Source organism: Schistocerca nitens, chromosome 8 (genome assembly GCF_023898315.1).
Source record: "Schistocerca nitens isolate TAMUIC-IGC-003100 chromosome 8, iqSchNite1.1, whole genome shotgun sequence".
Lineage (NCBI taxonomy): Eukaryota > Metazoa > Arthropoda > Insecta > Orthoptera > Acrididae > Schistocerca > Schistocerca nitens.
The window spans coordinates 310,942,710-310,957,230 of NC_064621.1; the positions used below are offsets into that span (position 1 = coordinate 310,942,710).

Genomic DNA, 14,521 nt, shown 5'->3' on the forward strand with positions numbered 1-14,521 from the left:
TCTACAGACCTATGGTACACTGCTGCAAGAAGGGGGGCAAGTTCGTTCGTGTACTCTGTGTAAAATCGAACTGGTATCCCATCAGGTCCAGCAGCCTTTCCTCTTTTGAGCGATTTTAATTGTTTCTCTACCCCTCTGTCGTCTATTTTGATATCTACCATGTTGTCATCTGTGCAACAATCTAGAGAAGGAACTACAGTGCAGTCTTCCTTTGTGAAACAGCTTTGGAAAAAGACATTTAGTATTTCGGCCTTTAGTCTGTCATCCTCTGTTTCAGTACCATTTTGCTCACAGAGTGTCTGGACATTTTGTTCTGATCCGCCTGCCGCTTTGAAATAAGACCAAAATTTCTTATGATTTTCTGCCAAGTCAGTACATAGAACTTTACTTCTGAATTCATTGAATGCCTCTCGCATAGCCCTCCTCACACTATATTTCGCTTCGCATAATTTTTGTTTGTCTGCAAGGCTTTGGCTATTTTATGTTTGCTGTGAAGTTCCCTTTGCTTCTGCAGCAGTTTTCTAACTCGTTTGTTGTACCACAGTGGCTCTTTTCAATCTCTTATGATCTTGCTTGGCACATACTCATCTAATGCATATTGTACGATGGTTTTGAATTTTGTCCACTGATCCTCAACACTATCTGTACTTGAGACAAAACTTTTGTGTTGAGCTGTCAAGTACTCTGAAATCTGCTTTTTGTCACTTTTGCTAAACAGAAAAATCTTCCTACCTTTTTTAATATACCTATTTATGGCTGAAATCATCAATGCAGTAACCACTTTATGATCACTCATTCCCTGTTCTGCATTGACTGTTTCAAATAGTTTGGGTCTGTTTGTCACCAGAACGTCTAATATGTTATCACCACGAGTCGGTTCTCTGTTTAACTGCTCAAGGTAGTTTTCAGATAATGCACTTAAAAAAATTTCACTGGATTCTTTGTCCCTTTGTCCTCTTGGCTTCAATCTCCACAAGCCCCTGCCCCACAATTCACCTCAAACCCTACCCCGCAGTCACAACCTCTTCTCTGCAGAATCCCTCTTCTCTGCCCTATCTTCCCCTCTTATCCACATCATTGTGCATCGTGAACAACATTGCCCTGCACTTGGCCAGAATGACCTCACTGGTGCCTCATTATTGTCCCATGCGCCTGCTGTCTCTCCCTTCAAACCGACAGACACTCCTCCCCAACATGCCCTCCCATTCCCTGCCACCTTTCTCTCCTCACATACTTCACCTAACATGGCCCCTCCGCCATGTCAAGTCACCATGCTGGCACAATATAGTCAGCAGGGACAGTGTACCCACACAGTTGTTTTCCATTAACTCTGAATAAGGATTCATCTGAAAGTTGTCAACATTCTTAGCCTTTTTTATGTGCCTGTCAACAACTCAATGCCTTAAGTATATGGTGGGTCATCATCTTCACTCCTCCCATTATTAAAAACAGTCAAGACAAAAATACTAATTTGTTGTCTTGCAGAATTATCTTTGCAACATTGTCTGTGGTTAGTGGTAACTACTGCTGCTAGCAATCCAGCAGATGTCATGTGTACAACCTGTTGAGTGGCTCATCTGCACAGGGATTTTGTAGCACATTGTTGCCTTATGCCCTTACATAAGCAAATAACAATTATCAAGGTGGCCTACGAGATCAGCTAGTGAAATACTGGTATCAAAGACAAGAGTAAATTAGATAATGAAATCAGGAATTTAGGCTATGATCCCTTGGGTATTAATGTACGTTTCACACACATTTGAGTCATACTGATGATTTATTTATACAAAATTACTTTACTAAGAATGATGATCCTACATATACTATACACAATGGTACAATTGGAATGTGAAATAGTTCTAACAGAGCAGTTGCAGGCAAATAAACAGTTCACTACATCACAATCGCTGTAAGTTGCACTACATTCACAGTTCAGATTCTCAGCGTGTAAACCGATAAACTGAAGACTAACTGCCTAATAATGCTATAAGCATCTTCCTACCTCAGAACTCGAACACGCATGGCCCCAAAGCTATTCTATTCCACCTTACCCACATCACTCCCATCACAAAAAGACCGTGACATCTACCTTAGAACTCTGTCCTCAGTTGTCATATGACTAGGGCCCGGATTTTAATTACCTAAAAACAGTGAAATATGCAAGCATTTATGACCTAAAACTTCATAAACATGACATTAAAAAATAAAATATGACTTAATAGAATTTTATTTAAAGCATTCTTGTTTGTTTATCGAGAGCTTCACACGTTAGTAGGAACATATCTCCAGGGCCATCAACTTTTAGAACACCAACAACAACAACATTTGCAATATATCGCCCACTAATATCCACAGTTTCATCTATCAACAGCCAGATCTTTTGCTCAGCAATAGTAATTCGTATTTTGTTGAGCACATCATTGTAGCATGTTGATAAATAGTTATTTCTCAGTGTAGATTCATCTGGAACTGGATGTGTTGTGTACTTCTCCAAGAACCGTCTGAAGTGTGGATTCTTCAGCTTTTCCAATGGGATGTTGCAGGACACCATAATCGCACACAAATCCTTGCAGAATAATTGCACAGTTGACGATTGACCTGTCTGTCCAAATAACAGCATTTGCCTGCTGTTATTTTCAGCACTTCGTTTCACACAACTGCTGTGTTTAGCAGCATTACAGTGTTGTTGCACATTAAAGCGCTTTTCTGCACTAACTTTAACTTCACACAGTTTACAAAATAATATTTTCCCATCAGTACTAATCCAAATTCTCGAACATATCCTCGCAACTTTACGCTGTCGGAGCACTTTGCTTTAGGCATGTTGAACAAGGCAAAGGCTGTATTCAAACTATTTACTGGGAACACCTGTGCGACTGCGATGATTATTACGGCAGAAGCCACCTTTGTTTGCTCTGAGAGCGTATTGTCGACTCTGCGCAACAATGTTTTATGTTCACGAAATGACAGTTGTGGTACACCGATTTTCTGCTACAGTCCTGAGAAATAGAGCTGTGTACTAATTTATCTGTTTATCTTTCATAATAGTACGTTAAATATTGCCTCGTGAGCCAATTTGTGTGTCCTATAAGATACAAGAAAAATGGTATATGCATTTTTGGCAAAAGTTGATGGAAATATGACCTATTATATTAAAAGTTAGCTGCAATATGACCTATTACTAAAATTTGTTGAAATATGACTTTATATGCACAATCAAAATACATTTTTCAACACTAAAATGCCTAGATTTGTGTATAAATTGTTCTAAAATTCGACCCTATAGTTCAGAAAAAAATATGACTTTTCATTAAAATCTGGGCGCTTCATATGACACACTGCTCTAGTCAGACTGCTATCCATATACCTGACCATCACTTGTTTTCAAACAATTTTCAAATATTCATATACTCCAGCCAAATAAATTAAACAATTTTGTGCACAATTATTCCTACCATATACTGTTATATTTTCTTGTTACAATTATTATTATTATTTTAATACTTTGTGCAAAGAAAACAACAGCAATCGCTTGCCAAAACAATTACTTTATTCTTGCCTGTTTTGCATCATGTTATTCAAATTCTTCTTATTATTAATACATAAATTTATTATTAAATAAAAATAGAAAATTAAATATTAGTACAAATTACCCACACAGAGGCTAATAACTTTATGTATTTTTGGAGAACTCCACTTTAGGTACACAGTTTCACCTGTTATGTTACACCTTCTACAAAAATGCAGTTTAAAAAAAATTATTCTTTCATCAACAGAGAACATTAAGTATACTGTGAAATGTAAGTAATTAAATACGAGGTGGAATCCAAAATTTTCATGATTGGTGGTGCCATCTGGAAAGTTGGAGTAGTAGATCTTTGCACTGCTACGTGGCGAGAGCTGCATATCTGATGAGTCAGTGTGCGGAGTGGCACTCAGTTGGGAGGACGTGTTGCATGTCCACAGTGATTTCCATAATACTCTGTGTTTGGTGTGTGGTGATTTTAGGTACAGCATGCTGAAGTGTGTACGGACCTTCATCAGACCACATCTGATGATCCAACCTTCTTGTCATGGGTTATCACTGGCAACAAGAGCTGGATTTACGGTTATGACCCAGAGACAAAGCAACAATCGTCCCAGTGGAAGAGCCCAGGCTCTCCACGACCCAAAAAAGCAAAACAGGTGAAGAGCAAAGTGAAGAGCACGATCATCGATTTCTTTGATACCAAGGAATTGTGCACAAAGAATTCATCCCACCCAACTACTATTGTGAAGTTTTGTGATGGCTTTGTGAAAACGTGCCGTGACAATGGCCCGAACTTTGGCGTCAAGGGAACTGGCTGCTGCATCACGACAACGCACCCTGTCACATGTCCTTGCTCACCGGGACCTTTTTGGCAAAAAACAACAAAGCAGCTGTACCCCACCCACCGTACTCGCCAGATATGGCACCTTATGACTTCGCGCTTTTCCCAAAACTGAAATTCAAGTTGAAAGGCCGTCGGTTCGATACTCTAGAGACGATTTAAGAAATATCGCTGGCAGTGATAAACACCCTCATAGAACAGGACTTCCAGAAAACGTTTGGCCAGTGGCAGAAGTGCTGGGACCTGTGTGTACCTGCAGATGGGAACTACTTCGAGGTATGACCATTATTCCATTGGTAAGGCTTTCAACAGATGGCAGCAGCAATTCCGAAAATTTTGGATAGCACCTCGTATTTCGCACAGGGCTCTTCAACTATCTTAAATACCAACATCCACTTCCCACTATATTTACTCGTTGGTGACACTTGTTTCTAAAAAAAAAGTCAGTTTTATATGAAATGTTGTTCAACCAACTACAATACACGACAAAAAGTAACTTCTTTGTTAAACTCTCTCCTTGCTCAGAGTTGAAAATGCATATTGCATTCTGGTGCAAAGTTCATCAACGAGCATTACATATAGCTATAATCAGTTTGCTGGCATTCTTTACTCAGTTTTTGATTTAACAGACACTTTTAAACCATTTAATCAAAATGGAAGTGTCATTTAAATCAGACATTATGTCAAGTATCCATTTACACTGTGAATGACCAAGGTTCCACAACTATAGATCACAGACTACAGTTCCTGTGTGTAACACGTCAGTTTATCTATCTTTTGCTTACCTTCTTCAGGTTTAACAGCAGTTGTAGTTTCAACAACAAACACATTTTCACCAACACCATCTCTGAGAGCCTGCAGGTCTGAGCTGTCACATACTGCCTCCTCAGTAACTGCAATAACTGACTTTTCTGTTTCACTGTCTTCTGCACTCGCAATGGACTCGCTGGGAATGACTTCAACTAAGCTAGACTCTGTGCCACTGTCAGAGTTGTAGTTAAACTGCTTTGCACGGCGCCCTCTCTTAGTTGTAACTTCTTTCACATTATACTCTGATGAAAAATGTGTTTACAAGTAATTAGATTAAATGATGATACATTTCATTATTTACACACCTAAACTACAATTCTGCAAAGACATGAAAGACTGTGCATTACCATGATTAAGAAAATCATATTGAAGATAATGTATAAAATGAAACCGTCAGTCACATTATACCCACACAGAAAAATCAAATAGTTATTGTACTGCAGTAAATAGATTATTCTCTGTTCATGAAGCTCAAGATGTTTAAATTTACAGTTATAATACCAGTGATGAAGCAAGGCATTCCTTTATGCTATGTGCATTTTATTACTTGGCAAAACATGTCGCTAAATAAAATGCTTACTTTAATTTTCATAGCTCAGTCACGGGCACTATCACTTAAAGCATATTTTCAAAATAATAATATTGGATACAATGCAAATTTTAATATTACTTTTCACCAGAATCAATCATCACTACAAGGCTTAGGAATTTCAGTACACCATCACCTGTGTGATGGTGTACTCACCTCAACAGGTAAGGGCCATCATGCAGAAATGACAAAGGTTGCAACACATAACATCAATACCAACACATAAAAACCACATAACAATCTAGAGATTGCACCAGATGTAGTTGGATACCACTTTCCATCACAACTGAGTAGGTCAACAAAATTTTTGTCTGAATTCCGTGATTAAATAAAATATGCTGTGGCAGCTTCAACATTTTTAATTATTTTATATTTATGCTTAAGGAGGATAAAGAAACAGAGGATATTTAACAATGCAAGGAAAAGATTTCTTCTGCCAGTCTCAGCCACAGCAGCAAAAGTTATTGCTGCTATGAGGAACCAAATGGTTCCTGTGGTGCAGCTGGCGCTCCAGTCTCTTGAGCCATGCTGGAAAGCATTTTCAGCAACTGGGTATGTGGTGTCTACGCTCCTATACATAGGAGTGATCAATATAAACTGGATGAATACATGAAGAGACACGGAAGAACTAGTAGTTGTGGGACACCATGTGCCCAGTTGCTGAGCATGCTTTTCAGCTTAAGTGACTTGTTCCTCCTTCCAAACCTTCCCAAACCTATTCTCCTTCAGACACCATGCTTGGCTGTATCAATCTGTAGTTGATTCACTAGCATTTTGAAAACTGTCTAAGTGGTGCGTTAACTTGCAGTAGGGAACTCTCCTATATCTCTTCCCTTGGGTGAACAAGTGAGTATCATCAGGGAAGTTTTAGAGGCAATTCCATATCTGGTTTACATTGCAGCAGATATGTTCCATTACTAGCTGTGGTATTTACCATCCATTTACATAAATCAGAACTACACCTATCACAAAGCATACACTGAAATAATTTCAATGAGTCCTGTTTATCAGTTGTTAACGTGGATTAGAAATTGCTATCTTCTTGACATAAAACCTCCCACATAACAATCTAGAGAGTGCACCAGATGTAGATGGATACCACTTTCCACCACTCTGAACACAAAAAAGTTTTGTTCAATAGCATATTTGTTAGACACTTGTCAATTTTTACCCATAATTAAATAGGATAACAAAATTTTTGTCTGAATTCCGTGATTAAATAAAATATTGCGGACCAAGAAGAAAAATAACCCTCTAACGCCAAACTCAAACACTGAAAACTGTGTTTTGCTCGCAGATTCATTTTGAAATCATAAAAATAATATTGCACCAAATGATTATTATAAAATACGTGGCTGACAATGACTGATTACTGTGTAGATCAGAAATGTGTAGATTCTCCCACTGTCTGAGGTCATCAAAAATTAAACTAATTGATTTGACTGTATGCTTCTAATTTAAGTCCCCTGAAGAGTTATAATAACCAAAAGCCATCAACCAAATTGTTTCACATTTCAGTTCCATTAACTAGTCAAAAAAAAAGTTAAATTGAAGGAACGTTTGTTCCCAATACATTGCCTTAAAACTTTTTCAGCAACAATAGCTCTCCTGCATAACAGAAAAATCTGTATGTACATTTCATGTAAATGGGGATACATTGCAAAAAGAGGAGGTGCCGAGTATAGGAATATTTCTTACCCATCAGGCAAAATCCTTCAGAGCTAACAAAAACAGATATAGCTCTGAAGGAGGACTGTCTCAAAAATTAAAAATAATCTGTTTTCTGTGTGTCTGCCTACTTGCTGCTAACAGCTCTTTCATTTAGTGAAGAAAGAGCTGTCCTCATTTACATATTACATGTGCCCACCAAAATAACCGAGTGGTCAGCACGGTTGACTGTCATGCAAAGGACCTGTGTTCAGTTTCCAGTATTGCCAGGCATGTTTCCTTGGTGGTGGGAATTGTATGGAGGTACACTCAGCCTTATGAGAACAACTGAGGAGCTACTTGACTGATTAGGAACGGTTCCAAGGTCAAGAAACAAAAACACAGCCAGAGTAGTGTGTGCTGACCACATGACCCTACATACCACATCCGATGATGCCACTGTCAGAGGACGACACAGTGGTCGGTAGAGCCCAACTGTCCACCATATGGCCAGAATGTGGAGCTTTACCTACCCTTTCCTCACATATTACAGGGGTATTCTTTTTTCTTTTTCCAGTAATGTGAACTTATTTTACTGCATATGCTAACCTTGCAATTCCTTCAATGTGAGTGTTTATCTACAGAAGTCTTTAAGTTTCTGTAGCGATTATTTCTCCAATAGTATTATTAAATGTAAATATTTTAGTATTATACAGATCACACTATCAAGTTTGGACCATCTTTACTACACATTGTTTTAGATTAATACAAGGTGTACATAAAGTCCAGGAACACTTTCCATTATTTATTGCACAAGAACTAAATATTGTACAGATGCCATACATATTGCATTTTGAAGAGAAATTCTAAAAGCTTTTTTTTTTTTACAAGCACTCAATATGCGAACTACGAGTGACCCAGCAGACGTCAATACGGTAATAAAATTCTTGCCATACCCGTCCCCGCATGGCGTCGTCGACTGTGGCAGTCACTTCCCATGTTCTCTCACGGAGCTCTGCTACATCATGTAGTAGAGGCGGTACATACACCAGATCTTAAATGTGTTGCCACAGAAAAGAGTGACACATAGTGATATCTGGTGATTGGGAAGGCAATTTCATGAAACAGCTGTCCCCTTCTGTAGCATCACCATCATGTTTGCAACTAGCGCTGACTATTGGCAAATTACCAAACTATGCTGTGGTGGCATATATGAAAAAAACTCTCAGGGTTTCTCTTCAAAATGACATATGTATGATATCTGTACAATGTTTGGTTCTTGTGCAGTAAATAACTGAAAGTATTTCCAGACTTCATGTACACCCTGTATGTAAAATTGTCATTTTGCATTAAATAATCATTTGCATTACATACATTTTAGAATTTACTTGTTCAAGCTCCACCTTTTGTTGTGTTGTCTGTATAACGGGCCTCTCATCAGCATACACTGCGACTTCCTGATTTACATTTTTCAGAAAGTCATTTTCATGCAGTATGAACAACATTGCCTCATATGAAACTTTCCTGGCAGATTAAAATTGTGTGCCTGACCGAGACTCGAACTTGGGACCTTTGCCTTTCGCGGGCAAGTGCTCTACCGAGTCGTGCTTGGGTAGCTCAGTCGGTAGAGCACTTGCCCGCCAAAGGCAAAGGTCCCGAGTTCGAGTCTCGGTCTGGCACACAGTTTTAATCTGCCAGGAAAGTTTCATATCAGCGCACACTCCGCTGCAGAGTGAAAATCTCATTCTCAAAACATCCCCAAGGCTGTGGCTAAGCCATGTCTCCGCAATATCCTTTCTTTCAGGAGTGCTAGTTCTGCAAGTTTCGCATGAGAGCTTCTGTAAAGTTTGGAAGGTAGGAGACGAGGTACTGGCAGAAGTAAAGCTGTGAGGACAGGGCATGAGTCGTGCTTGGGTAGCTCAGTCAGTAGAGCACTTGCCCGCGAAAAGCAAAGGTCCCAAGTTCGAGTCTCGGTCCGGCACACAGTTTTAATCTGCCAAGAAAGTTTCATATCAGCGCACACTCCACTGCAGAGTGAAAATCTCATTCTGGAAACATTGGCTCAATTACTGAATCTCAGGGCACTCCATACTTTACTCCCAATGTGTAGATGATCAAATTCCTCACTGCCCTCTGCATAACACCTGTGCATTCTTCTTTATTGTTGTATGGGATTTTATGATGTCATGACAGTTCTCAAATATTTCATGCTCATACAGGTTCTCCATTAACAAGGAAAAATTAAAAATTCAATTTGAGGTAACCATAAATTAATGTGTAGAGAGTTCAGATCATGATCAACAAAATCGTTGTAGCTATTCTGGGTGTTCTTCATTCCCTAAATTCATCTTGGGATACATGCAGCATTTAATTACTTTATAAGATGTACTTTTTTAATTACTTCATACAGCAGGACACCAAACAATTTCATACAAAGAGTAATGTGCGCTGAACATGAACTAGCTTATGAACTTGTTAGTTTATTGTGCAATGACATTTTATGGTAAAATCTAATGGACAGTCTGGACTAGCTTATGAATTTGTTAGTTTATTGTGCAATGACATTTTATGGTAAAATCTAATGGACAATCTGGGTAGTCAATAGTGTCAGAAAAGAAACTCATGTTTGAACACTGGAACACATCATATACAGTTTGTGACTTATCTTCATTTTACATGCCAAAATATATATGTACTGAGATGAGTGATTTTTCTTTAACCCACCATGACTGTAAGCCTTCTGCTGCAGTGTGCTGGTGTTGTCCCCCACTGGCTTTCTTCTATGGTTACCTCGTTTTGGCCTTGTGTTGACAGGTTCTTTCTTGGCAGGACCATCTACTCCTGTTCCAAGAACATCAGTTATTACAATTGGAATAATAAATATAACATCACTATTGCCCACATCACAGACCCTATGAACATATGCTATCAGTGCAAAACAAATAAGAATATCTAATGATGATAATTACACACATACGTCAACAGCTGACTTCTAATGGTTAATAACAAGAGAAGATAAAAGACTATGTTTCACTGTCTCTCTTCATTTCAGTCACCTATTGAATGTCCCACACATCTTATACTAGGACTTTTTATGAGCATAGCACATCCAACCTTTTGGCTTCTTGAAAAAAATGACCTATCTAATTGAAAGCGTATTAAGGAACTTACATGGAATTATTCTGGTGACTCTTTCATATCTCTTGCAAAAATTCAGAGTAACATGCGCCATTAAATAGCTCATAAAAATTATCTTGATCACGGAAGAGTCCACACCAGGCACTGGTGTGCTAATTTAATTGCAACAATTGTGGCACAGATACACCTAGGTATCATAGAGAATTCATGTGTCTGTCTACTCATTGCAAGAAGATTAGGTTTTATCATCTCACTGACAATGAAGTCATCAAATATGAGCTACAAGCTCAGACTGTTTAAAGGATGTGGAAGGAACTAAGCTGTACCCTTTTAAATGAACAATCCCAGCATTTTAATGAAGCAATGCAGGGAAATCAGAGATAACCTACATCTGGATCGTCAGATGTGGATTCGATCAATCGTCCTCTCTAATACGAGTCCAATGTGCTAACTACTGTGCAACTTGTTCTGTTCCATTCACTGAATAAGATTTTATCACCTGCATGGGTGTACTTCATCTCTCAGCACAAACTATGTATGGTAACAAAATTATAGAAGTTGCTTCCTTTAAAAGAAGAGATGCTTATTTAAAAAAAAGTTATTATTTCTATAAACAGAACTGTTGTAAAAACTTAGGAATGACAGGATATTATTTATTATACAGACCACTAATACATCACTGGTGCTCTTTACATTATTATAACAACAGTTGTGAATTAAATAATAGAAGATGAGAAATTGAATTCCCACATAACTGTTGTGGCAGAAATATTGGCAGACTGGAATAATCATAGATTATTACTTCCTCACAATCAGAGCTGCATCTTGGTGATCACACACAAATAGTGGCTCCACAAGTGCTTTTACTTTATTTTAGCTTATATACACAGTTAGCTGTAAAAATATGTTTCTTTGCTAAATGTCACTTGGTATATGGAATGTTCCTTTACTTGGAATTTTGACTACAATGAAAAGTCAGACTTGTATTCACAACTCAGTCAGATGCATATGTGCTTCCACAAGGTTATAATGGTGTCCTTGTAAAGACGTTGTCTAAAATCCATGTTCAACAGTTTAAAATTTCATCACCTCCCATTTGAAGTTTCTTAACTATTAAACTTCGTTTGTTCCAAAGAAAAATTCAATCAAGAAAACTAAAAAAATATGAGAGAGAACCAATGGTCTGCACTCACCTTCAAGAGGCAAAATATGTAGTACTGCTGATACACACACATAAAAGTGAAAGTGACACACTAGCTAGTTATTGGAACTAACAATTCCTTCCCTTGATAGAAGAGAGGGATATGCTGGAGAAAGACAAAGAGGAATGACTGGTCACTCAGACCCCAGAATGAGGGGGACCTAGCCGTAGTGAGGATACTGTAGAACAAAGATGAAGGAGGAGGCATCAGAAAGAGACAGTAGGCCTGTCAATGAGGCCATCAGTCCTTCATTCATAAGTACATGGAGAATGGCACTGCTAACCAGGACCAGGAATAAATACCTTGTATATGTGTTACCTTGCCTTACGAAAAGAGCAGCAAGGGGACCCTGAGAACATTGACATGTCAGGAAATGTATGAAGAGGGACCAAATCGAGTCAGCATGAATGTATGAGACAGGTGGGTGCCCCTTGGAATCCCCCGCACCAGTATGATAAGTGCATACAACAGTGATCTAATAAATGAGAACGTTATTTCCTTCTAAACAGGGTGCAGCACTCAGAATGTAGCAATATAGGAAAAGAAACATGAAACAATAATAAAAAGCAAGTAAAAAGGAAAGACTCAGCCAGCAAGTACGGCTCTCCGTCTGGCTATTAGCTGACTTGTTTATTGTTGAACTGTTAAAGATGCCTATAGAAACAACTCTGTCAGAAATGGAGTGGAATTTTTCTGGCTATTTTTCATCTGCAGTCAATATTGAAGATAAAGAGACCTTAAGATACTGTATTCATCCAAACACTGTAAGGTGCAGGCACTCCATGAGGATGTCAGCCACTCTCAGCAAACACCAGTGTCACATTGGGTACGTGTCTCAATGCACAGGAAAAAAAACTATAAATCAGATGGGTATGACCAGTATGAAGTGGGGATAACACAGTAGAATCTTTCCATTAAAAAAACAAAAGGAGAAACGTGTTACCGATGTGGTATCCTTGACTGCGTGCAGTTTGTTTGAGAACTCTGTAACTTAGATCCAGTAGTCATGGATCACAACTATGCTCTGTATCACCAGTACCACTGTCAGTCATGTAGTCACATTGCTGGGTATGCATTATTTTGTTCATTACTGGGTTTCCTAAAAATGACTATGTATGCAGTATGACTGACATCATAAAGAAGGCTGCTGATAGTGGGCATTACTGGGTCATGAGAGCAGCATCAGAAGACAGCCTGCAGACTATTAATAGAATAACTGCATACCAAAAATCAATAGTCCCTAGTGAATTGTCTTCTCAATGAGACACAGGTCACTAGCTATAGCCCTCAGTTCCATTATAAAGATTGCAACATGCTAACTCTTTCTTTAAACTATGGAAAACAGGATGGAATGTAACAACATTATGAAAAAGATACTTGCTACTCACTATATAGCAGAGATGCTGAGTCGCAGATAGTCACAACAAAAAGGCTGTCACAAAATAAACTTTCGGCCAACAAGGCCTTTGTCAAAAATAGATCTCACACACACACACACACACACACACACACACACACACACACACACACACGTGCGCACGTGCACAAATGTAACTCACACACACGTGACTGCAGTCTACATCTACATCTACATCCATACTCCGCAAGCCACCTGACGGTGTGTGGCGGAGGGTACTTTGAGTACCTCTATCGGTTCTCACTGCTATCTCGTATTGTTGGTGGAAAGAAAGATTGTTGATATGCCTCTGTGTGGGCTCTAATCTCTGATTTTATCCTCATGGTCTCTTCGCAAGATACACATAGGAGGGAGCAATATACTGCTTGACTCCTCGGTCAAGGTATGTTCTAGAAACTTCAACAAAAGCCCTTACCGAGCTACTGAGCATCTGTCTTGCAGAGTCTTCCACTGGAGTTTATCTATCATCTCTGTAATGCTTTTGCGATTACTAAATGATCCTGTAACAAAGCGTGCTGCTCTCCGTTGGATCTTCTCTACCTCTTCCATCAACCCTATCTGGTACAGATCCCACACTGGTGAGCAGTGTTCAAGCAGTGAGCGAACAAGTGTACTGTAACCTACTTCCTTTGTTTTCAGACTGCAGTTCCTTAGGATTGTTCCAATGAGTCTCTGGCAGTTGAAGCCATACTGAGTGTGGCTTCAGCTGCCAGAGACTGTAGTCATATGCATGTGAATTGCATTTGCCTGTGTGTGTGTGTGTGTGTGTGTGTGTGTGTGTGTGTCTCATCTATTTTTGACAGAGGCCTTGATGGCCAAATGCTTATTTTGTGACAGTCTTTTTATTGTTCCTATCTGCGACTCAGCATCTGCAATATATGGTGAGCAACAACTATCCTTTCCATAATATTGTAACTCTTTCTTTATAAGTTTCTTTGTGTAAATGAGGATTAATTAAGTGCATGAATGATCTGTGAAGTTTTTTGGTTTCCTATGTGTCTAGGGAATAGCTATACACCTGTTGCATCACACTGTTACTGATCTATAACTTCCTACACTTTAGTTAAATTGCAGGGAGAATTGGGCGTAGCAAAATGAATAATTAACTACATTACAAGCTGGGTACTGTTCATTAATTAAATTTTTTACTGAATCCTGTGAGTGCAACAACAGACTGATTCACAAACTCTACCTAGAATGTGCACAGTACAGCTCACCACATTTCTGTTCAATGTTTTAATTTGAAAATTCAGTTGTAGCTAATTTTCCAAAGTCCTCGAACCTATACAGAAATTTCAGAAGTTTTAAAAGTGATGCTTCAGTTCAGAGTTAAAATTCATGGATTTAT

The 14,521-nt window shown here is 38.7% G+C and overlaps 1 protein-coding gene across 6 annotated transcripts in view; it reads right to left on the minus strand.

The window, feature by feature from the left end:
* The window catches only part of LOC126198472 (zinc finger protein 391-like), a 158,892-nt gene that overhangs the window by 91,660 nt on the left and 52,711 nt on the right, over positions 1–14,521 (minus strand). For 4 of the 6 annotated variants that reach the window (XM_049934823.1, XM_049934822.1, XM_049934820.1 and 1 more), the window contains exons 3-4: positions 10,141–10,257; positions 5,156–5,422 (exon numbers count right to left, since the gene is read on the minus strand). In XM_049934823.1, coding sequence (XP_049790780.1) covers positions 5,156–5,422; positions 10,141–10,257 — 384 coding nt within the window. The remainder of the gene's footprint in view (positions 1–5,155; positions 5,423–10,140; positions 10,258–14,521) is intronic. The other 2 variants (XM_049934824.1, XM_049934825.1) reach the window with 1 other exon arrangement.